The 24769-nt window shown below is 42.5% G+C and overlaps 1 protein-coding gene across 1 annotated transcript; it reads left to right on the plus strand.

Moving 5' to 3' along the window:
* Positions 1-7788: 7788 nt before the first annotated feature.
* TMEM200C (transmembrane protein 200C) lies at positions 7789-13555 on the plus strand. Its single transcript, XM_045850169.1, has 2 exons — positions 7789-8021; positions 10829-13555. The coding sequence occupies exon 2, from the start codon at positions 10923-10925 to the stop codon at positions 12798-12800; it is 1878 nt and encodes a 625-aa protein (XP_045706125.1). The 5' UTR covers positions 7789-8021; positions 10829-10922; the 3' UTR covers positions 12801-13555.
* Positions 13556-24769: the final 11214 nt, after the last annotated feature.

A 24769-nucleotide genomic window follows, 5' to 3' on the forward strand; every position in this document is an offset into this window, starting at 1 on the left:
TTACATTGAGCATATTTTCATCATTTAACATATCTTTTGTGGTTCCCATAAGATCAAAAGAGTTTTGTCAGGTAAAAATATGCTACAGGAGCTGATTTCCTGGTTTTACATACTAGACAGATCTATGCTTTGTGATGGAAATTTGGACGGGGCAGTGTTCCTTTTTGCTCTGACTGTTTACACCATCGAAGACTGTAAATGTAGCACAGTTGTTACTATAGGGTCCTTTGAAAGGTCTATGTAATTAAAGAATACCTGGGCAGCACCCCCTTCAAATGTGAAATTAATTCCACTTTGTGGTCCTTTGGCTCCTAACAGTCTCGAGCTCCAAACACTTAGATTCTCTAGTTGCATATTCACTAACTCAGCAGTGCAGATTCCAAAACATGGTGAGGCTTTAGGACACCCATCCCCTGAATTCCTAAACAGTGGTGCAAGTCGTGAGATTGACATGAAGGTTGCAATGGACTGAGACAGAAAACCCAAGCCTACTTCAGAACTCTACTCTACAGGAGTGTCAAAGTCAGACGGTAAGGAGGTGAGGGACCGGAGATCAGGAAGTTACTGCCACCTGGCTGGGACTCAGAACCACAAAGCAATTTGGGGAAACTTCCCGTGTCTTTTGGAGCTGACCCAAACTTCATAGGTAGCTTTTGCCTTACCATGCATCTCCAATATGCAGCCCAGTGCACACAATGAGCCCTCTCACAATGCTGAATATTCACCATTGTCATTACAACCACTAATGTCTGAATAATGCCATACAGGCCTCAATGCCTGTACCCCCAAGAAATACCTTGGTGCCTCAAGATTTCTATATACAGTTGGCTTAGGGACAGTGATATGGCAGGATGGGGAACATAGCAAGTACTTGGTCTTTACTTCTATATATCCAGTTAGGGGTACTTTTAGGGGTGGTGGAGGTGATGGGGGACCGGAGCACCTCTTCTTCCCAAATACTCCACCAGCTGCCACTGGTGATGATGTCACCTCTTCCTCACAACCACCTTGAAAGAGCAGAGTTATAAATCATCCTTTGCCAACAGTACAATTCCATGCAAACACTCAAATAACTTGCTCAGTATCACAAGGCTAGAAGGGACCAAGTTACTCAAGTACAAATGTTCTGAATCCAAAGAGTAACCCAAAAGTAGAGTAAATTTGATCTTTTATAAAACTGCACTCAGACATCAAATCTACCAAACTCATTTCTTGAACAGATTCATAAACCTTCAAAAAGCAACCAAGTTTTAGCTTTCCACTTCTATTTGAACTAAAGTCCATGCTGCTGCCATAGGTAAGAAATACACATTTGACCATAGATGTTATATATCTCTGGGCTCACTGTTTATAACAAACAGTTGAAAGCAAATTTCTCTCTCTTTCTCTAGTGCATGCATGTACAAAGGCAGGGATCAGATAAACTGTTCTCATCCTTAAAATGAGAGGATTGGAATAAATTATAGTTCTCAAAATTTAATGTGCACACAAATCACATGGGCATCTTTTTATAATACAGATTCTGATCCTGCAATTTTGGGATGGAGTCTGAGATTCTGCATCACTAACAGGCTCCCAGGTGATGCAGATGCTGCTAGTCCTCACACCACACACTGAAGTCCCCTTCACATCCTCAGCATCTTGTATTCTCTGTCAAGGGCATTCTTGGTCCCCTACCCCCTGGGCCCTTTACACCTGTCAGAGAGGTTATATCCACATCATTCCTGCTCACCTGCCCAATTTTATGCCTCCACTCCACTTACCCAAATCTATTCCACGTCAAAGGGGAGACCCACATCCACGAGGTGTTCCATAATAGCTGACCCTTGAACAATGCAGATTTGAATTACATGGGTCCACTTATACTCAGACTTTTTTTTCTATTGACCTGCTCAGTTCTATTGGCCTGTTCAGTTCATCTGACCCTTGCAGTTCAGAGCTGAGTTGTTCAAGGTGAAACCAACTGGCAGTGGGGAATCTGTGTATGTGGAGGACTGGCTTAGATTATAGGCGAATTTCAACTCTGGGGGGCGTCAGCCTTCCAACACAATTTGTTCAAGGGTCAACTGTAGTTTCTTTCTCCCCATCGCTCATTTTATTCTGAAGTCCTCCAGCACTCAGAGATTTACCCTCCTGCCTTATATTGGTGATTAATAATTTTTTTGATAAATCTAACTAAATTATAGGGACTTAATTCTTTTCTGTCAATAGGTATACTTTCAAATGATCAGCCTCTTTTCTGGCTTCAGTTCTCAGCACACATGCACTTCCTTGAACACTTGATCCAAATCATCCTTTGTTGCTGCCCGCTCTGACCAGCCATAGCACTCTCTTTGATTTCTTGGTATCACTTATAAAAATTTTTTAAAATTTTATTTAAATTGTTGTTGCAGTACAATTTTTCACCTTTTACTCCCATCCCAACCCACCCACCCAGCCCTCCTCTCCTCCCTCTCATTTCCACCTGCCCCTAGTTTTTATCCATGTGTCAAGTTTTGAAATTTTCTTGTTTATTCATTTACTTGCTTATTATCTCCCCCCCGCCGCCAAGAGAGAGGGACTTTGTTTACATTGTTCACCACTCTATCTCCAGTGCCTAGAATGGTAACTATAACATGGAAGGCACTCAATAAATATTTGTTGAGTGAATGAATGCAGGAATCAAAGAGCTGGGCATACAAGAGGTGCTTAAGAAAATGCTGCAGAGACCTGTCACCTATGCTCTAATCTTGGAATCTTTTTTTTTCTTTATTTTTTGAAAACCAGTTCCTTCTTTCTTTCTGGGTAAACTCACAGCAGTTTACATGATAATTAATTTTGAAAGGAGATCAGACATGTGAGTCTCTATGAGTTCTCAGTGGGACAAGTCATATACCCATAGTGCTTGTAGAATGAAAGAAATAATAGGAGTGAGCTAAGTGTGGACATTTAGGATATGTTTTGGAAACATAGGGGACATTTAGTTGTAGGTCTCTTCTTGGCTCTTCCCTTGATGGAGCCCTCTCTGCAAAGCCCTTTCCAAGCTCAGCTTTGATCTGCTTTCAGGCCTTCCGACAGACCCAAATGTCTCATCTCACACTTCAGTTACTTTCTAAGACACACAATCTAGCTTTGATGGTGTACACGGAAAATGGTAGAAAAATGGCTATGGGGGGGAAACCAAATGTACAAAAACAAACCTGCTTATTAGAGAAAACAACCCTGGTAGACTTCTAATTGAGAGCTTGGTGATTTGTGATACTAAGAAGAAATGGGGCTGAAGTAGAGGTAAAGGCTGTCAGTGTCACATGCCATTATCTGGACCAGAAGTAGAAGCCCCTCTCTGATATGTTCTAAGGAAGGCTCTTTAGACTTTTTATCATTTCCTGTCCTCTGTGGAAGAAGCATTTGAGCTTGAACTCTTTGACACTTTTAAGAAACACAAGAAACAGGCCTGACCATGGCCCCAACACTATCATGAGTTTACTGTTAGTTTCCAAACTGAAGTTCTTGAAAATGATGCTCAGTTCTTCTTAGAGGTTCATTTGCAGCACCCCAAGGAGTGGAGGCGCAGCAAGTGCCTGTCCCCCTGGCATGGCAGTGTTCCATGGGGAAGGGCTGGAAACATACACTGTGTAACCTGTAACCATGAGAAACCCCAAGGCCAAGTGCGGCTCAGTTATGGAAGTGCTGTCCTTGGTCTTCTGAGTTTATTGCTCTCTCCAGGCTCTGCTCAGTGTTATCTTTTCCTGCCTATTCTGCTCCAAAAGAAATCTAATGAGGCTTCAATCCACTGCTGCATTCCCTATTTTCTGTTTATCAGGCTCTTTTACACTTTACATGGGCCATGAAGAACTGTGAGACTACCAAGGTACACTGTGCTGGGGATGCAGATAAAAGACAGGATGCCCAGTTAAATCTGAATTTCAAATAAACAACAAATTGTTTTTTAGTGTAAGTCCCAATATTTTGTTTGCTACATCTAGTGCTTAATTTTTTTCTGTTCTTTTGCCATGGCTTTGTTTGCCACGTTCTTTTTTTATTGGTAAGGGTACAAAGAAGGGACAAAGAAAGAGGAGGAGTGAGATATTTTGTGTCCTGTTTCCAACCTTGGGATAACGGTTTCCTCCTTCTGCTGTAACGATGCTATAAAAAGACTTGACAGTCTTTTCTATGAAATCCTGAAACTTCCAGTTGGAAAAAGTGTCCTCTTGGTTGTGTTTCTGCAAATTTCTAATTTGACTGGAGAGTACATGGGCTGGAAATCTGGGTTCTCCAGCAAACTGAAATGAAAGGGCCTTGGCTAATTGCAAAATGAGCAAAGCAGCAATGAAAAAAGTGTCTTCACTCTCCTAAACAGCGGGCTTTCCTGGGTAGCACTGGGCCTATGCTGTGCGGATAGGCATAGTTCAGTCTCAAGAGCTGATTGTCACCTCATTTCAGAGAGATTCAATGCAGACATGGTCCCGTGTAGATCCTGGTGAATATGAAAAGAACAGGAAAGTGAGAGTAGCAAGCTGGGAGAAGATGTTAGGACTAAAAAGGATGATGGCTAAATTTCATGAGTGTATACCATGTGCTAAGCATCAGTTTACATGAACTAAACTCATTTATTCCTCAGCAATGCTATGCAATAGGTATCAGTGTCATTATCCCATTACAGACAGGGAAACTAAGGAAGGTGAGCTTAAGTCATTTACTTACTGAAATTAAGTATTTAGTGTATGATACAAACTGGTTCCAGAACCCATCACACTAAACTACCTCTGTTTCTGCAGCCTGGACAATCTGTGAGAGGAGAGCATGTGGAGGGGGTGGAGTTGCTCAGCTGTTGACACAAGAAGTCCCAGGGATGAGGAGGAGCCTGAGTGGGCCCCGGGCAGGCCCCTGTCTCCCCCTGAGCAGCCCTGAGAGCACAGGCAGGAGAGCCAGACAAGGTGATGAAATGATCAGGGGAAGTAAATGAGTTGTGAATAAATTATGAAACTGATAAATTACATAAGGATTGTTTTTAAGAAAGAGCAAATGAAAGGTTTCAGGTCAGAGTGTAATCCAACCAAACTAGCTAATCTTTTCCCTCTTTTTTCCCTAAAGCCTTCATTACTCCCCTGCAACGACATGTTCAGGCTGAGCTCCAAATGCTAGTGAATTATTATGATTACGTAGCATTAGCCCTTTGGTCCTCAGGAGGATGAAAATGGGTGTCCCATAATTTCAGAAACCATCCAAACTGAACAGCCAGTGAAACTAGAAGAGAAACAACTCCAGGAGGGCCACAAACATCATTGTTCCTTTAAAAGGCACTGTGTATAACTTGGAAAGCCCTGGTAATGCATGCTGATACTATGTTATTACAGAGGGCATAAAGGACTCCTCTGGAAAGAGATATGATCTGCCTGATTTCCTCTGATACCCTGAGCCAAAAATGAGGAAAATTACCCAAGGTGGTAACACTCCGAATAAACAGAATCATGCGAAGTTCCAAAGAGCTCAGTTTGGAAGGAAGTGTTTGGTTAATAAACCATAAATCTTACTGTAGTCATTGACATAAAAACAAAAACAAAACAAGAAAAACACTAGCTCTGTCCCAAAACCTTGTTTGTCTAGAAAAGATTTCTTCTCCAAATCCCTCCAATGAGTTTTAGATGTGCAGATGATGGCTATAATTTATGCTGAAATTTGAAGCCATTAGTGGTTTAATCCACCTAAAAGCCTAATGAAGTTCTGCAATATTATTCCCATTTCTGCAGTTCAGCAGAGGCCCACGAAGGATATAGATGGGTATTGCCATCCATAGCCCCTGACTGCCAGCTGTGTGATGAGATGAGCTTGCAGATCCCATCCTTGTACAAAACACCAGATTATTATGTGATTCCAACATCTGGAATCTCTGAGCCAAAACAAACCTTTAAAAATGACAGCAAGACCAAGTTGCTTCTCCTTTGCAGTGATTTCTCTAAAAGGAAACAATCCAGTGTGGGATTTAAAACTTTCTCTTTATTGTGGCTCGTTTTCTTGCCTTCTGCAAGTGAGTAGGGATAGACAGGTGGAAGGAGGAGGGTCCTGAACCCCCTGCTCATCATCCAGATTCATTATTAGCTTGGAAAGGGTGACAGAGGCCACCTTTCAAACAGGCAGGTGGAGGGGCTCCTTTGGGGAAACATTTCTCCCCCATCCCTTCCTGTCTCCCTACCTCCTCTATCCTTACCTCATATATCATTGTCCACATTTATCTCTCTCAACCTGTGTTTGTTTTTTACTGTTCTTTTTGGAAAGTGTACGTTCTAGCTTTAAACATAAGTGAACACTGTGTACATGGAGGAACTATCTTGTAACTGGAACTGTGGGCTCCAAAGCCCTCCTGTGTGGCCTCTGTGGCCCCTTAAACAGCACTGCTCAGAATATACCACAGACACCCTGCCCACACACATACACCACAACACTTCTGTCTGGACCCCAAAGTTCAGACAGCCCTTGCTTCATCTGCCCTTCTATTGCTTTCTTCCTCCATCCTGCTGCCTCGCTTCCATAGATAATTGAAATCTTTCCTACTTTCTCAATAACTCCACGGGGAAATTCCACTTTGAAATTCTCTTTTCCCCGTCATTTTTACTTTACAGCTGAGAGTCCAGGGATGAGCTGGGGAACTGGATGTCTCTCTCTCTCCTGCTTTTTAAAAATGACGTAGTGAGTTTGGATATCCTCCCTACCCCCATCACCCCTCGTTGATTCTAACTCTGATCCCTGCAGAATTACAGTTTTCCTTTTAATGCTTGTTGATTACCGCACTGGTTAGGAGCAGGAGGGGCTACCCCAGGAAGAGCCCAGACCGATTCTAATCTCCGATGAGCCCCAGCTGGCCGCGCTCGGAGGGGAGAGGCGGAGGTCCCAAGAAAGCCAGTCACACAGCCCGGCTGCACTGAAGCGCGAGGACAGGAGACGGAGCCACGAGTCTCTTACTGCGCCCAGACCGGCAGAGGCGGCTCCAGTCCGCACCCGAGTTTGCTTGGGGACAACTTACTGTGTTCACTGCGCGTCCACACTGCAAACACCCAAATGGGGGGTGGAGGGGGGCGACAGCAAAGCCTGTGTCGTATCCAAGAGTAGAAGCAACAAAAAAGAGAAGAAGGGAGGGAGGAAGAGGGGGACACTAACCCCTCTCTCACTCAAGAGCGTCTCTCGGATGCTGATGGGGAGACCCTCAGGAGTGAGGGCCCTTTCTTTGGCCCTCTCCGGTCCGCTGCTCAGACAGGTAGTTGGAAGAAAAAGAACAAAGCTCCCTGTGAAGGCAGGCAGCGGTCCCCGGGCGCCTTAGGGGAGGGGAAGGCGAGGTCGAAGCGCCCAGCGCTCAGTCCTCCCAGCGCGCGTCCCCAGACCCGGGGCTCCTCCTCCGTCTGCCCAGGAGCCTCCAGGTTATCAAGCGGTTCTTCCGAAGGGACGCGCGGCGGGCTGCAGAGGAAGTGTGTCGGGGGAGGAGGTGGAGGAAGGCCCGTGAAGGGGGAGCGCCGGGGAGGCGGGGCGGGGGGCGGGTGCGCCCCTGAGGAACACAGTCGCGCCGGGTACCGACTGCCAGCCTGCAGCAATTTCCCTGTGTCATGGCTCCGGTCTCTTAGCAACAGCCGCCAGTCCGGCCGCCCCGAGCCGCGCGAGCCGCGGCGGGCTCTACTCCACCCGGCGGAGCCCGGCGCGCCGCTGCCACACAATAGGCGCTGGGGCAGCCGGCGAGCTGGGCGGGAGGGCAGGCGCGAGGGGCGGGAGGGGCTGCGGCGGGGAAAACGGCTAGTAGACAAGATGCAGGATGCGGAGGACCTGACACTTCTTGGAAACTCTTGGAAATGGCTCCAGCCACAGCACCGGAGGGGGCTGCGAACCTGGGGCGGGAGCTCGCCCCCGCGAGGCTGCTGAGCCGCGCGCGGATGCACGGCCCCCTAGGCGCTGTCCCTGCGCTCCGCGGCTGTCTGGGACTGAAAAAGTTTCTCCATGGTTCCTTTGTGTCGCCCGTGCGTCCGATCGCCGGCCCTGAACTGCCCCAGTCTTCCCGGGTAAGTGAGCGATATTGTTTGCTTCTAGTGCTGCCATTTTGAGCAATTCTGCCTGTTCTCAACCCCCGAGCTGCCCCTTCCCATCACTCATGCCCCGAGCCTGGGCCTCCCGAACACCAGTCCGGGGCAGTCGTTTTCTTGGGAGGATTGGCTATATGGGATGCGCTGCCCAGAAAATGCAAGTTCCAGATTGCCCTCACTTCTGTTTTGCCTGTCTTCTTTCCAGAGGCGGACTCCCAGCTGCTGCACTCATGTGACTCCAACATAAATAAGCAGAAGAAAAAGGTCGGGGGCTCGCTGTCCTGCCAATGAGGGAGTGGGGGTCCAGGACCTGGGCTGACTCCTGGGCAGGGCAGGGCGCTCCCAGACTGTGGGCTCTGAGCCTCTCACAGAGTGGGGCTTAATTCATCATGAACCGAGAACTTGAATGTCTCTCTTGGAAGCGGTTGTATTTTTAGACATTCCCCCCTCCTCCATTCCTTAACCACGGAAAGACCAGCACCAGGCAGTCAATTGCTAGGGCGGCCAACCCCGACTGCTAAGTTTGTTTTCCTGCATTATGAATGGGGAAAAAAAAAGCCTCAAAGGTGGGTCTCCCACGACGTCTGACCTCACTTCTGCTTTCATGTCAGAGGTTGTCAGTATTTCGGGTCAGATGTTGGCATACGGGAAAGGAGCCCAGCCTTCAACAGAGCTGGAGGAATAATAAACTAGGGAGTTAATTACTAGCTATTAAGCTCATTTTAATGATCTTCTGTAAACGATGGTTGAAATTCATCCCAATCTTTCTCACATTTTACCCAGAGGCAACGCTGATTTCTGAGGAGAAATACATCGTGGGGGTCTTCCTCCCCAGGAAACGCGGCAACCTGGTCCACCTTAACAATGTTACCAAACAGATTGTTAGCATGTTAGCCCTTCTCTGGTCTGGGAGAGCCCCACCGCCAACTGAGTCCGGTTTTGTTTCTAAAATGTCTAGCTCATAAGTCCTTCTTAAAATAATCACAGATCTCTAGATAAGATGCTGGAGTCTACAGATCACTTAAAACAGCAGTCTCTTACAAATACATAATAAACATGGTTATTTTGGGGGGTGTCAGATGAACAGTAAACTACTCTTTTTTTAAACAACCTGTACTTACTGGTGCAGCTCCTTAAAATAAAATTATAAAGGGTCATAGATGTTTTCTCTCTACTGACCCCTCTCTAACCTACCTAGTATTTCTCCTACTGAAAATTGATTTGCAAACATTGTAAAGAGCTGATTACCATTTGCTTTTCCATCGGTGGAGAAAAGATCCTGCCTATATTGATATAATGGAGGGAATTGAGGGCCAAAGCACTTCATCCAGGCACTAATTAAAAGCAGAATTCTACCTAAATCATCCCTCATTTTCAAAGGGTAATTTATTGTAAAATATGAATTATTTAATAAAGAATAAAATGCCAAAAGGCTCGTGAATGATATTGAAGCCTTTCCAATTCAAACAAGGCCCCTGATTTTATCATCTCTGTTATAGGAAGGAGCACAGCCAGTGGAACAAAAATGTTTTACTTTGGGGATCCCGAAGCTAACAGATATCCACAAAGACAAATCTGCGTTTATCTAACCTAGGCTTTATTTAAACAACTAAACTTCCTATAAGATAATTCATTGACTGTTGTCACCCTCCCTTCCTAAAAATGACCTCAAAATGAAGAAAACAGTTCTTACTTGGGAAAATGTCATCTTACCAATCATTATTATGCTGTACCCAGTTAATTGCCTACTCATTTGAATTTTGAGATTCTGAAAAGTGTTGGCATATTAATAAGGGGTCAGAAAGCTATTATGGCAGACTGGTGAATTTTTTTTTAAGGTTGTAATTTTTCCACTGGAGAAAGAAATCTTTCTCTTGGAGATTCTAGGGAGCTCTCAAATTCCCCGAAGAGATGTAGCATATGATACCTATAAGGGAGTTCCTCTGAGGGAGGAGAAGAGGCCAGAAGGAAGAGCTCAGTTACATAACCAGTTATCTAAAACTAAATATTCCACCCCAAGAAGCTGTCCAGATGTTGCAGAAAATAGATGAAGAAAAAGCAGGGAGAAGGCTCTGCTTGCCTTTAGCTGTAGGAACAGTAATAGGTAGAAGACAACTTTGTGCAAATACTTATTGTCAGAGCACTGACATAGTTCTTTGGTGTTCTCCCAGCAATGGGCTCTCTATTAATTATCGGAAGTAAATAAGCTGCCTGCCTGCCGGCATATGTATGATCTGCCGCCTGCTTGCATATGTATGAAATGAATTCTTTTATCTTTAGAACCAAACTTTTGTGGCTGTTTTAGTGACTTTGGGCCGAACCTTGATACAATCTTGGCTTAGGTAGAGAATTGGGACTCTTGTGGCAGCTGGATTGGGACTCTTCCGATTCCAGCAGGACAAAGGGAATGGCTTTTGCCTGGAAAGTCCTCAACTACTTACTTGGAGTCTCCACATTTAGTTTCTACTAATGGTCAGAACTCTGTTGGCTGCCAGCCAGGAGGGTTTGAAATGAACAAGCTGGAATATTACCTACAGAGTGTGTGAAAGGGAGGCATGGGGGCGACGTGTTCTATCACCTCCTATCAATTATTGCAACAACGCCTCCCTTCCCTAGTCCACCCACCCCACCCACTGGTCTCTGTAAGCCGCACTCTGGTGGCTGGGTAAAGGCCCTGGGGTGGGGGGGCACACTTGTGGAGGGATGGAGGAGCGGGACAACTGCAGCGCGTGGCATGTCGTTACAGTCAAGTCTATACCCTCTGACTGTCTTCCTCTGCTTTGCAGCAGGAAGAGGTGGCAGAGCAGCTAGTGGGCAGCTGGCGCCCCCTTTGCCCAAGCCAACGCCCCGGGGATTAGCCCCTTGCTCCACCCCTTCGACATGATCGCTACCGGCGGCCTACTGAGGATTTCCGCTAGAAAGCAGGATCCCCTCCGCCCTCCGAACCAGGTTCCCAAGCGCAAGCGGAAAGCCAAGAAGAGGCGCAAGAACGACGTGGTGGTGGTGAAGGGAAAGCTGAAGCTGTGCTCCATATCTGGACTCATCGCCCTCTGTGGGATCCTGGTGCTGCTGGTTGGCATAGCCATGGCGGTGATGGGCTACTGGCCCAAGGCCGAAGGGGCTAGTAAGGAGACGGGTAAGCAGCTGCCGCCCACTAGCAGCGGCCACCGAGTCCCAACCACGGGTAATAGCACCAGCAGTGGCAGCAAAAACCGGTCCAAGAGCCTTCTGGTTACTGTGGGGGGTGTAAACTCCAGTTCCGTGGGCGCGCCCAGGAGCACGCCTCCAGCACGTTCCACCACCCCTTCGCCGTCCTCTGCGTCTGTGGGTTTCTTCTTCCGAATCTTCTCCAGCTACTTGCATTCTGACAAGCTAAAGGTCTTCGGCCCCCTCATTATGGGTATTGGCATCTTCCTCTTCATCTGCGCCAACGCGGTGCTCCACGAGAACCGCGACAAGAAGACCAAGATCATCAACCTGCGGGACCTCTACTCCACGGTCATCGACGTGCACAGCCTCCGTGCCAAAGACCTGGCCGCCGCTGCGGCGGCCGCCGCCAAGGCCTCCTCGTCCTCGGTGCCTGCCTCGGCGCCCCCCGGGGCCACACCACTCAACGGCTTCCTCAGCTACGTGCAGTCGAGGGGCGTGGAGCTGAAGCCTGGGAGCTGCGGCGGCCCTGGGGATGCCTTCGAGGCTGCAGCGATGTTGGCCAAGGGTTCATGGCCCCACCCCACAGCTCTGGGCGGGGGCAGCGGCATGGCCAGGGGTGCCGTGTCCCCGCCAGACTTGGCCTCATCTCCCCGGTGTTCGCAGGAGCCCCCGAGCCTGGCGGAGGCCGTGTACAGCATCTACCGCGAACGCTCGTGCGTGGCTGGCCGTCGCCGGGCTGCGGCCACCGCTGCCGTGGCCGCGGCCGCCAGCAGCAGCAGCAGCCCGGCGCCCTGCAGCCCACCTGAGAGTTGGGGGCGCCAGAGCACCGCCAGCTCCCTCGTGGACTCCTCGTTGAGCGCCTTCACACTGTTACCAATGCAAGGGGACCGCGACAGGGACGGGGACACAAAGGGCGCAAGCTGCAGCTGGCAGAGACTCCCTGGGGAACGCGGCTCCCAGAAGATCCCGAGGGATGAGCTCGACCTAAGTTTGACCGACCTCCGAGGTAACCGGGGTAGCGCGAGCTGGGCGCCAGGAGAGCTAGAGGAGCCCGGGGGCGTGGCGGCGACGCACACCGCGGGGGTGCAGGGCTGCCAGCTGCCCAGGACCGGCAAGTACAGGGCTCTGAGGCGCTGTAGCACCAGCGGGCTCCCGGACTACCGGGTGCCAATGTCCCCGGAGCCCCCGCCCTCCTTGCGCAGTGCAGACCTGGACTCTAACCTTCCGGCCAAAGCTGCTTCCCCTTCGCCCCCGCTGCGACTGGAGGGCTCTCCCCCAGCCAGTCTGGGTTCGCCGAGCTCTCACTCCGATGACCCATCCTGCAGCAAAAAGGGCTACACCCCGCTGCGGGAGGCCGGCACCTCCGTGGAGTCAATTGTGGACGAAGTAGCCAGTAAAAGTCAAGACTGTGAGTCTACCACCGCCACTGGTGCGGAGGAGCAGAGTCGTCCAGATAGCCCCCTGGAAGATCCCAGCCGAGGGCCACCCAAGGCCCAGCCACCACAGCCAGTGCAGAGGCAGTTTACAAACAAGGAGAAACTCTTCATGATTTCTCGTTCTCATGCCTTAGGGGTAGAGGACGGAGAGCTGGAAAGCACTGGCATTTAGGGAAAGAGGGAGCTAGGGCGAAAAGGAGTGAGAAAATATGCCCACTTGAATCAGTGGGTTTAACAGCTCCCTCTTTGCTTGTGGACTTATCTGAGGAAATCGTCCAATACCCAAAGAGCTGCAGAATGTTATCCTTGAATTGTGTTCACAAGATTCCTGTAGATAACTCCAAGCAATTTTTTTAAAGCAAACTAGTCTTTTATGTCCGATGGTGATTGTATGTTCCAGAAAACCAAAAGTATTAAAAGGTCAGCAATCTAGTTCATTAGACAAAATGCTCTTAATTTTCTTAGGGAAAATTAATATATTTTTGACAGTAACTGTGTACTTTAACTTTTGTTTTGAATCCCTAATTTCCCCAGTCCCTCAACTCTGCCTCTGGTTTTGTCCATAGCTGCTTGTAAATGACAAGCTTTTTTCTCCTATGCTTTTGCAGAGCATAGAAGGGTTTGATTCAGTTCTCTCAGAACTGACATTACTAAATGAAGTCAAAGCCAAAAGCATGAGTATGTCTGGAAAGAGCTCTTTCCTTGCCCCCACTCTGCTCATCCAACTGCCTAAAGGCCTCTTTATTTTTTAAAGGGATATTTACATTTTGCTACTAGGGTAGCTAATGGAGAGGGAGGGGCCAGCATCTGTGTGGACTGTTGCATTTCTAAATTCACTATATCAAGTACAGGATACTTTATTGAGTATTATCACACTTGTATTGAAAGTAGCATTAATATTAAAAATCTTTTTTAATAAAAATGTTTCCAAACAGTTACACATAATATCGCCTCATTTTGCCTTGGAACTAATGCTTCTAACACACATCAAACATTTAATAGTTTGGCTAATAAATCTAAAATATTTTTGCTAAGACACTGCTACTATGATTGTAGTTATTGCTCATTCAATCACTTTCCAGTATATTTTAAACTTTTAAATATAGGTAGTATTGATCATGTGGGGATTTCTCTTTCAAATAGAATGAAGCATTAAATAAATAGTAATTTTCAGTAGTTTTTCTAGTTTACCTCAAAGTATTAATGTACAGAGTACCAGGCTTAATATTCCCTTTTCATCCTCTAGGAGTTGACTCTTTGCTTTTTGATTTCAAGTTCATAATCTTGAGTCCATGGCCTATATAGCTAAGAGATCATGTTTTAATAATTTGGCAGGCTTTTTTACACTTGATTTTTAAAAAGTCAGTGAGTTAATTTTCAAGAACAGTAGACAAATGATGTACCATTCTGATGCCCTTTTCCTTTGAGTGTGAGCTAATGTTAGGAATGGTATTATTATTTTTTCAGAATTTGGACACAAGTTCTACAGTTGCACACAGCCAGGACTATCATTGCGTTAGGTTAAAATACTGACTTTGAAAGAAAACCCAGCCAAAGATGTGGTCGTGTTGGTCCCCATGTGGTCATGGGCGAAACAGTGGGTCCAGTGGAAAGAGTACAGATGCAAGAGTGAGGCTCCAGCTTCCAGCATTTGCTCACTGCATAGCCTTGAACAGGTCACAGTGCAGAGGTGTAGTCATTCGATCTGTACAGTGGAAACAACTAGACATACATCAAAGACCTATGAGGTGGGGACAAAGAGTTCTAAGTACCAAACAGAGTACTTGGCTCAAAGTATGTACCTAATAAATAATGGTTATTGTAATTATTATCATAATATGTTGTTGAATGCATGCTGTAGAAGAGTGGGACTTCTCTCAACTTGAGATCAGGAAAGCCTCTGCTAAAATCTGGACTGTGCACTTATTCCACATAACTTTAGTCAAATCACTTAATCCCTCCAGGTCTCTGGTGGATGATATAATCTCTATCATTGCCTTCACCTCTGAGAGACTTACCTAAATTCAGGGTATCTGTTTTGTCCTAGATACAATCATATCATATTTATACATACAACTTTGCAAAGTGAATATACTTAATAAACTACCATTTATTGTAACATTCTGTAATCAGTTTTAAAAGGACCTACTTTATTCCCAGATTGAATCTACATTAAGCTAATACAACTCATTTTAAAGCTATGGATTAATTTATTTGGCTCTTCTATATAGCGAAAGTGATTTTCCACTAGTAAGAGTGACAAGCAAGTGTAATCAGACCTCCAGAGAGTGTTAAATTTCAAGTCTCAGTTAAATTTCAAATGTCCTTAGGCTTTTTTATTTCCTTGCACACTGGGTAATTTATACACTGCATTATATAAATTGTATTACCGGGTAATTAATATACTGTACTGATGAGTTGTTTAAAAGGACAGACAAGTTCTAGTGCTGTGAAATGCTGTTTCCAGGCCTCAGGAAATGTACTGTAAGAAACTTAGCATATAATAAAGCCACTACCTTTTTAACCAAAGAGGGGGAAGCAGATTAATATCTACCCCTTACAAACTTTAGAAAATCCAGTCCAACAAATTGCCTAAATGATACTGATTGCATAGTTAACTAAATAAGGTTAAATAAAAACCTCTAACTCATATTGCTCTTGTGAGCACAGGCCCTCTGATATTAAGCAGCTTCACCAGGCTAATACAGTTCAGTACTGAGTCACATCTATCATAACCATTGAGCAATTTATAAGTGGATTTTTTTTTTGTTCTTGAAGATAAAAATGATGGGCCCAATTTTCCAAATAGTAAGAGACTGGTCTTTCATCAGACCTCAGAAGGAGTCCTCCACAGCTATGACAATAGTTGGAATTCATAGTTTTCTTAGGAGACAAGGTATTCTCAAATAATCCTAAATTTTTACTCACTAGTTACCGTGTTGCAGGTCTGTTGTACATGCTTTACAGGCATTTCAATTACTCTTCACATCAACTCTACTGAGGTAGAATTATTTTTATCCCCATTTTACAGAGGAAGGTGCTCGATCAGAATGATGGAATATTTGCCCGGGTTGCATAGCTGGTGAATGGTAGAGCCAGGGATTCTAGCATTGAGAATTATCTGGGCCTATTGGCAGATGCTGAACTGAAATTGGCACTTCTGGAGATCAACAAAATATTTTCTACATCTTAGCTAGGTACTTTTCTAGCTAATGTTTTTCTACTGCTAGATTCTTTTCCTGAAACTAGTCTTTCCCGAAACCAAACATACACAGAAAGTGTTGGAAGGTACAGCCAGTTTAAACGCTGCAGTTTGAGTTTAAGCCTTTGGAGTGGCATAAACAAGGCTTTTCCCATGTGACTTGGCAGGGTTTGTTGTACTAAATTAATAGGACTTTTGGAAAGGATTTTAGAGATCATGGGATCCCCCCACTGCCACCCATTATTTGTAAATAAGGTTGCTAAAAATGAGAAAGATGGAATCATTTTTTTAAAGGCAAACAGCAATGGCAGGACTGGAATGTTAAAATAATTGCAATAATTGGCATACGCACTGCCTCCCCCAGATGTTCTGTCGTACTAGCTAGATGACCATGGGCAAGCTACTCATTAGCCTCTCAGTGTCTCAGTTTCCTTTTCCATTCTGTGGGAGCAATAGTGGTGCCTACACAGGACTGGATCAAAGATTAAATGAATTAGTGCCTGAGTAGAGTGCTTACAACAGGCTTGGCACCTAAAGAGTGTTATAGAAATCTTTTTAGTTTTACTTAAAATAGAATCCATTGCTAAACCAAATCGTTACATATGGCCTTCCTTTTTATTAAAAGAATAATATTAGGTTTAAAAGTCTAAAGTGTAAGGCAACATGGTACAGTGGCTCAAAGTATGACTTAGATACCATTGTACCTGGGTTTCCACATTTGTTAAATGCAGGTAAGTAGTAGCTTCTGGCTCGCTGAATCAATAAACTAACTTAGAACAACGCCTGGCACAAATAAGCCTTCAGTAAATGTGAACTCCTATTATTAAGGCAAAATACAGAAAAGTAATTAGTAGGCTAAATTTACTACTCAGTTGTTAGGGACAACCATAAAAGTACTGTACTAAAAAAGTCTTTATAATTTAAGTGTATTAGAAAGAAAAAAGAGACCTTAAACAATGAGACCTCAGGCCAGGACAATGCCACCAATAGTGTATGGAATACACAGAGCCTCATGTCCCATGATCAACACAGAATGGCTGCCCCAGCTGGATGACTGGGCTGTACTTGGCCATGATTATTCCATTTCTGTTTGTTGAGGCTGGTCACATCAGAAAGGCGGGGCCAGCCCCGGCTCCCAGGCCCTTTCTGTCAGAGGAGTGGGCAGGCAGAAAGGCTCCATGAAGACCTGAAGTGAGGAGCAAAGTACGTGTTGTCTTATTTAAATTGTCTAGATAAACGTTTTTTAAATAATAATTTTTCTCTTAAGTCATTCCAGATTCTTTTTAAAGATGAAGTTTTGAAAAATTTTTTGAGTTAGAAAACTTAGAAAAAACCCTTCAACAACATAGAATCAGGACAAACTAAGTATATGCATTTATATTTTGATCAGAAAACTATTTTTGTCAAAGTATAAAAATAATTTTATAGTCAAAGAATAGCACTGATATTTGTGGAATTTGTATTCTATAGATCCAAACTATTATTTCATTTATTTTTTTTAAATTTTGGCTAAAAATTATTGGATGAATATTTAGGCTAAGTTTTTGAATGACTAATTGTGAAAAGCATTCTGAGATTTTTCTCTCCAGGGAAATCATCTTTTAGATTTTTTTCTTCCAAATGAATGACTTTAAATGGATATGAAAGTTATGTTTTTTTATGTTAAGTCACCACAAGTTAGGAAGTGCATTTTCACTAACATCTTTAGTCAACAACTCCCTGCCGCTCTCCTAACACCTGATGAGCAACTTATTTTGTGGGTGTTTTGTGGGTGTCATCTGTTTCTCTCTGATGTCTGCAAAGGCTGGCTGCTGTTAGGTTCTTAATGGGCATGAACCACAGTAGGAGCATAAATGGCTGCCATCCTGGAATTTAGCCTTCACCCTGAGCTGGGAAACGTTAGGGTTTCTACCATCTGAAAATATATTTATTCAACTTTAAACTGGCTCCCAACCCTTCCTCCATCAACAATGCTAGCTCATGGCGTGGTGCTGGGTAGCAAACAGGATGTTTGCCTGATCTATTACTAAGACAAGTTTTTTCTGGTACAGTGTTGTGGCTGACACGTTCACTGGGAGTATCACAAAGCATGTGTCTGTCTCAATAACCCGGACTGCATTACCTGTGCTTCTGACCCCACACTGTCACCCAGTCCCACTCACAGCAAGAGGGCTGATTGGCAGTCTCCAGGGAGGAAGCAGGGTGCAGACCCAGACTCCAAGAAACAGAGAATCCCTCAAAAACAGACAAAAGATAGTTAGGCTAGAGTTGACGGGAAAGCTTTCTGCTTCGCAAATGAGCATGAGGTCACTTGTGTTTATAGATGATTTGTATGTAGACAAGGGCCATAAAATGAAACATTATAGTAAATTTTCTTCCTTAGAAAATATCCTTTCAGCAAATGCATGGTGGGAAATTAATTTGTATCTTTTTCCATATTTAAGAAAGTCAACATAACATAGTAATATTGACATAAATCCACTTATAGTATGAATTGCTAAACATCAATGGTGTTTAAATAATGTAAAAGAAGCTTATGGGCAAATTTATAAAGAATTGCTTTTATGTTGAGAAACTAAAGTATCTTTAAAATATGTCTATACCTTGAAAGGAAGAAAATATGCCAGTTATTAGTCATAACTGGCATATAAGGTCATTTGAAGCAAGACAGGCCAAAAAATTACTTTGTCTCAATGTATGGTCTTTGGCCATGGCTGTGTGTGTGTGTGTGTGTGTGAATGATTGCCTTATTCCTCCATTTTTTAATAGACCTAAAAGAAAATAATTTCATCTGTATGAGTAAACATTTGTAGGTGAAGCTGCTACCCTTTTAATAAAATACATTATTTGTGGATCAGTTCAAGACATAGTTTTAGCTGCCTGTTATGAGTCAGGTAGGCCCTGTGCTAGGTGGAAGGGATTCCACCTGCTATGAGCAAGACACAATTCCAGACCCCAGGATGCTGCAGTAGTATTGTTGACACAGGCACATACCCAGTAATTTCTGTCCTGTAAGAATTATGAGAGAGTTATGTTATAGAGCTTGCAGCCAAATCTTGAGAAATGAAGAAAATGTCAGCCAGATGCAAGGAAGGTGGGAAAGGTGTGTCAGACAGTGAACAACATTCACAGCTTCAGGGAGGCAAAACACAATTCAGTGAGCTAGGTTGTCATAAGACAACTTATGTCTGCCTTTTCCCTAATATCCCCACAACTGCAGACAAAGTGAGGTGTTTATTTTGAAAAAAATTAAAAAAACACAAAATAGTTATCATCTATCTATCAATAGATAAATATCTTCTTTTATAAGTAATAGAAGCTTATTTGGAATTAAGATTAAAGTGACTTGGGTATTAAAATGTTCAAAATATATATTTATCTACCATTAGATATTTAATTATACTCTTTTTATAACTGACCTCAACTAGCAGGATTTCTTAACTGAGAAGTTTCAGTGCATGGAACTAAGCTAGCTTCATGCACAGGAGTGATTTTTGCTGAATTATATATTGTTTTAAATAACTGTTCAATCTCTATCTGAGGCATGAGGGACACAATGTGGCAGGAAACCTGCCATTGTCAGTGCTGCTTGCTAGTCTCCAGCATGGTGGGTAACGTGTTGATCCCTGTGTATGAGGATTGGAAGCATCATAAACTTGAAGGCTATTTTTATCAGCATGCAGGACATTTTTACACAATACAGAATATATTTCTACATCAATTTATAACATCATTTATATCTTGCAAAAATAATTTATCTTTGTTAATAAAGCATCCCATTCTTATTGTTTCCTCACATCCATGTTCATAGCACAAGGAAAGGTTATTTAGTTGCAAGTATGTATGAGAAATGTGCGAGTATTCTTTCTGGACTGGCAGCAAAAGAGTATGCTTTTAAATTTCTGAAAAGCCAGTCATTCAGGGATATTCACTGAAAACCAGTTTCAGCTAGAATACTTGTTTGCCACTGTATAAATGCAGGCTACACTTTTTCTACATACAAAGGTACAAACTAAAAGGCAAAACAAAATCTACTTTTCAATATGAATATTCTATTAAAGTACAAAAATAGTAGTTGTGTTTCTTTGAGTTCCTCACACTTGGATTTCTCTCAGACTGCTTTAGTACATAAAGACAGTCAAGGCCAAAATATAAAATATGTTTATTCATTTTTCTAATTCACAAAAGTGAGAATTTTGCAAAAGTACTTTTTGTTATACCTATTGGTATATCTCTATAAAATTTTGATAATAAGGGTAGATAAATCGCTATGGGTAATATGACATGGTAAATGATGTCAGAAAGCAAATAGAATTCTTGATAGAGCAAGACAATTCAAAAGACTAATTTAGTGACCTAAATGCTAATGCTCCTGCATATTTAACCACACATCTCAGTGTGTTTGGAGCACAAAATATTACTTCAGTGCTTGTGCATTTGATTATATAATTTCTTCCATTTGTATTCCTAATTTCATTTTAGCTTCATGCTTGAGAACATTTCTTGATTTATTACTCTAGCTCAGGATCACTACTTTAGTAAAAAAATGAATGCATTTATAACAATAAGAATTAAGGTTAAAGGAGACCAAAAGCAATTTATTACTTTACTAATAATATAGTAATTGTTTACACCCAAATTTTAAGTTTTTTCTCAAATAGAGAGTAAATTAAATGACATCTTTTTGAAACACATGCTTCCAAAAAGCCAAAACACAATTAAAGTGCATGTTTGCAACCTCCTCATTCCTTAAATCCCACTTAAAAACTTGCTTTTATTTTTATGGTATATTCTAAATTGAGATATGGGAATGAATGCTTTCCAAGATTTATTTTGTTATAAAGTGGATGAAAAAGAAATTTAATAATGCTAGAACTGCTTTAAAGAATGCCAGCTTTGATTTAGTCAATGGCAATTAAACATAACACTTACAAATAAATTGAACACAGTATCTGGCCAGCCCGTAAGTATGAATCATCTTCAATGGAAGTACCAAATTATAGTAAAATAAATAAATAAGTTAAGTGATATGAAAAGAAAACATTTATTTCAGGCATGATTAGGACCATGAGTGAAAATAATCCAAGTTGATGTGTGGCAATTTCTAATGCAAGATAATTTTAGAATATTATTTAGTGATTGTAAATGTGACATGCCTGGAAAATGTTAATTAAACTGGTTTACACAATGGTTGAGATGTATAATTATTGAGCCATGCTCCCACATAGAAGAAAATTGTAAGGTCCAATTCTAATAGGCTGTTTTGAATTACAGCCCCTGGAGCTGGTGGCTGAATGCAGAGCCTTTTCTCGCCACTGAAATTTACAAGGCCCCCGAAGTGCCACAGTCCCGCCTCATTCTTCTCCGATTTCATTCACGCACGTTAGGAAGATCAACTTCAACAGTTATAAAGATCTATGCTTTAGTGTTGATTTCTCTTTAACACACTTACTTCATGAAATAAGGACAGTGATAAGATACTAGGTTGGGTCTCAGAATGAATAACCCAGCCATTGTGGCTTTTGACTTAGAAGCACTCCGAACAATCTTAGAAGCAGAAGGGGATTTGTTGAGATGAGCTGGAGGGCCTCTTCAAATCCAGAACGTTGTTACCGTACAAAGTACTGAAAGTGATATAAGTACCTGGGATTGATTTCCATATCTTAACCTGGAATTATAAATCTGAGAGTCAGGCTGTTGAGATGGAAATTAGGATTGATAACAGAAGTATTAGGTGGAAGGATACCTGGGAGTTAGAAAGTTTCTGACCAGAGATCTCGGAGGTGTGATTAGTGTGTGTGCTCACACGTGCGTCAATGAACCCGCTGAAACATGAATCAAGGTCATCTTCACAGTTACTGCTTTAGTTTGAGGTTTGTGAACAAAAATGGCATATTAAGAAAGTTTAGCATAGTAAGGAGACTCTTGCTTCAAAGTAAGTCAATAGTCCTTATGACAGACTGCAACCTCAAGAAAATCAACAAACACCAAAAGTTAATTTTGGTATCATATAATTTTATCTTATTATTTTATGAATAATACTTGGTCATGTTTATATTGACAAAGCAAATTAAGATTTCCATGGTCAGTTTTTATATATTTTTGTTTTATATCAAGTAGATTATATTCTCATTATTCCTACTATAGTCAATATTTTGAGCTTAAGTGAAGACCTGAATGTTTTAGAGCTCTGGGCCTTGCCAATTGGGCTTAATGAGACTAGAAAAAAAAATCCTGAAAGTGAAATGAACCAAACAAAAGTCAACTTTACAGGCACTGAAATTGATTCCAGACCAAATGTTCATAATTAAATTAAAATAAAATAGGAATAATTCATTATGCAACTAAATTGCTCTGTTTGACTCTAGAGACTATTTTTTCCCCTCAACTCTAATTTAAGAGTTCAGAGATGGTCAGAATAATTTTGAAAGAGCTTATGTTTGTTCAGATGGCAGTTGGGGGTATTTTAAGGAAGTATTTGGTATGGAGATTATTCAAAGAGCTCTTCTCAAAGTGTAGCACCATCAACATTCGTTTGCAGAGCTGTCATACACTTGAAGTGAACTCGATTCTCCCTAGTCTTCATAGAACTAACCTATTTTCTTATATTCTGCCTTGAATTTCATAAAATAAGCAAACACATAGCAATGAATATTTCAGATTTTATCTTATTACATTATTTTATGCCCAAGAAAGTTTATTTAAATAGTATTAATTTTCACTTCAATTAAAGTGTTAAAGCTTGGGTCTAATTAGCAAAAACATGGTGGGAATTTTACCATTGTCAAAGGATGAATCAGTTAATTTGGTTAAAAAAATGTATCATGTTTTAACCTTATTGAACGCCTACCTATGTTGATCATTGCTGAATCTTTCCTTCACTATGTGCTAGGATGCTACAGCTCTAGTGAACAATTTCAAAATCATTTCAAAGAGAAGAGTCAGTATTTAAAAATATATCAACACCCCAATTTCAGACCGCTTTGTGTAAAATCACTTTCTCACGCTTTTATCTGTAGATGAGGCAGATAGCAACACTTTTTGTGTTCCTAAATTTTAGATTTCCCTGCATCTTGCTCCCCCTGCTGTTGAATAGATGTATGTACTCCTTAAAGTAAAAAATGCCACCTTGCTGGGTATTATTACATGCTTTTTCCATAAGATGAATGCCCTCTCAGACTGCCCCTCTCGTAATCCCCAGTCAGAATGTGAATTAATCTAGATAATAAACCTTACTTTCTATTACCACTATTCCCATCAATAGTATACGCTCATTCTATATTATTTCTGAATTCTTTTATGTATCTAGGCCCACATCCTGGAAATGTGAACCAATGTCTATTGCAAGAGTCACTGCCAATCTCTCTTAACAGAAGTGCTAACACTGGCCCTGTCTCCTACCATTGTTCCTTTCATTTGTCTGTTTATTCAGCAAACATTTATCGTAAACCTTCTAATTCCAGACCTTGTGTTTAGCAATGAAAATATTAAAAGGTTGTACTTCTTGACCTTGAAATATATTCTAGTGGTGGACACTAATAAGTAAATAAATAATTTTAATATGTGACACATGGAGGCATTTTACATATATACCCTAGTGGTTAAGAACATGCATTTTCAGCTCTGAGCTAGCTCTAAATTTATTCTCACTTGCAAAATAGGATGCTATTTGTACCTACTTCACAAGGTTTTTGTGAGAAATAAAATGATATAAGATGTATAGGGCCCTGTGCCTGGCATGTAGTAGGTGCTCAATAAATGGCAGCTATTATTATTACTAGTCAACACTGGTACTGTAATCATCAGCAATGTTCTAGGTTTCTTGGAGAAGGCACCCTTCCCTCATTTACTCACTACTCAAAATTCCTTCATTCAGTTTTATATAGCATTTAAATTAGGTCCAATCAGGAAGGAGAGGCACTATGAGTTATGTAACACGGGATTTAGTATAGGAACGGGACCTTGCACAGTTTAGGTGGAGCTGGGGAAAGTGAAGGTCCAAGAAGAAATCTGGAGTATCAGAGAAGGACTCACCAAACCCAAGAAGCTAAGTATGTCCAGCCATGAAAGTGGGACTACAAGTTGAAGACTCCTGCTTCTGTGTACCTTGGTGGGTCTACCATCAATTCTGTGGGTGGGCCTGGGACTGCTGCTTTTCCCAATGGCCACCAGGCAGAAAGGAGAGCTGGGCGTGGGGTGGAGGAGAACAAGGGCAAGCTGTACTCTCAGGTACCTCTGCATCTGCTGCGACATCACCTAACCTTTCAAGAATAATCACTGCTGCTTTGCTTCCTCCTTTTTCAAATTGGACTTTTGGCCAACTTTAACTCAGAACCATATAGGGCACTATAGCCTGAGAAAATAGATCCAGCCTACCTAAGTTGACACAGTTTAAAAAAACACTGGAGTGCATCTGTTGTCAACTTGGCATCCATATACACTCCTTTAACCATATTAAACTTCCAAATAAAGATATAAGAAAATCGCGCTTCTACCTAACAACTATCTTTCATGCAATGAAACACAGACACCCTCTCTCCAAGAGAGAATATAAATTCAGTGCATCCACCATTTAATGATGGTCATTTCTCTTCTAGCTAAATCACACTTAACCTTCTGCCATCCTGGAGCCTAAACATTGAGGTATAATAAGGTTAACCACTACTAATATATATTAATTTAGATAAGGAAGGGCTAGAGTGGGAATAAAGAAAGAAAAAATTTCCATATGTTTTATTCTCTTCACCTTCAGCCAACACATTGGCTTGTCATGGTTTCCTTCCTGGTGGTGACCCAAACCTTCATTTCTGGAAGGTCTATGCTAGGAGCATGCCTGCCTGTAAGGTTGTTGTAATTTTTCACTAGAAGACATGGGAAGCCCAACAGGCACCATCAGACAACAGGCACCTGTATCCCACACAACTTCTTCCCCCGACTGT

This window comes from Phyllostomus hastatus, unplaced genomic scaffold (assembly GCF_019186645.2).
Source record: "Phyllostomus hastatus isolate PE091 unplaced genomic scaffold, TTU_PhHast_1.1 phas_contig_80, whole genome shotgun sequence".
Lineage (NCBI taxonomy): Eukaryota > Metazoa > Chordata > Mammalia > Chiroptera > Phyllostomidae > Phyllostomus > Phyllostomus hastatus.

Coding starts and splice junctions, on each gene's coding strand:
- TMEM200C (XM_045850169.1), top strand. CDS start 10,923: ATGATCGCTACCGGCGGCCTACTGAGGATTTCCGCTAGAAAGCAGGAT.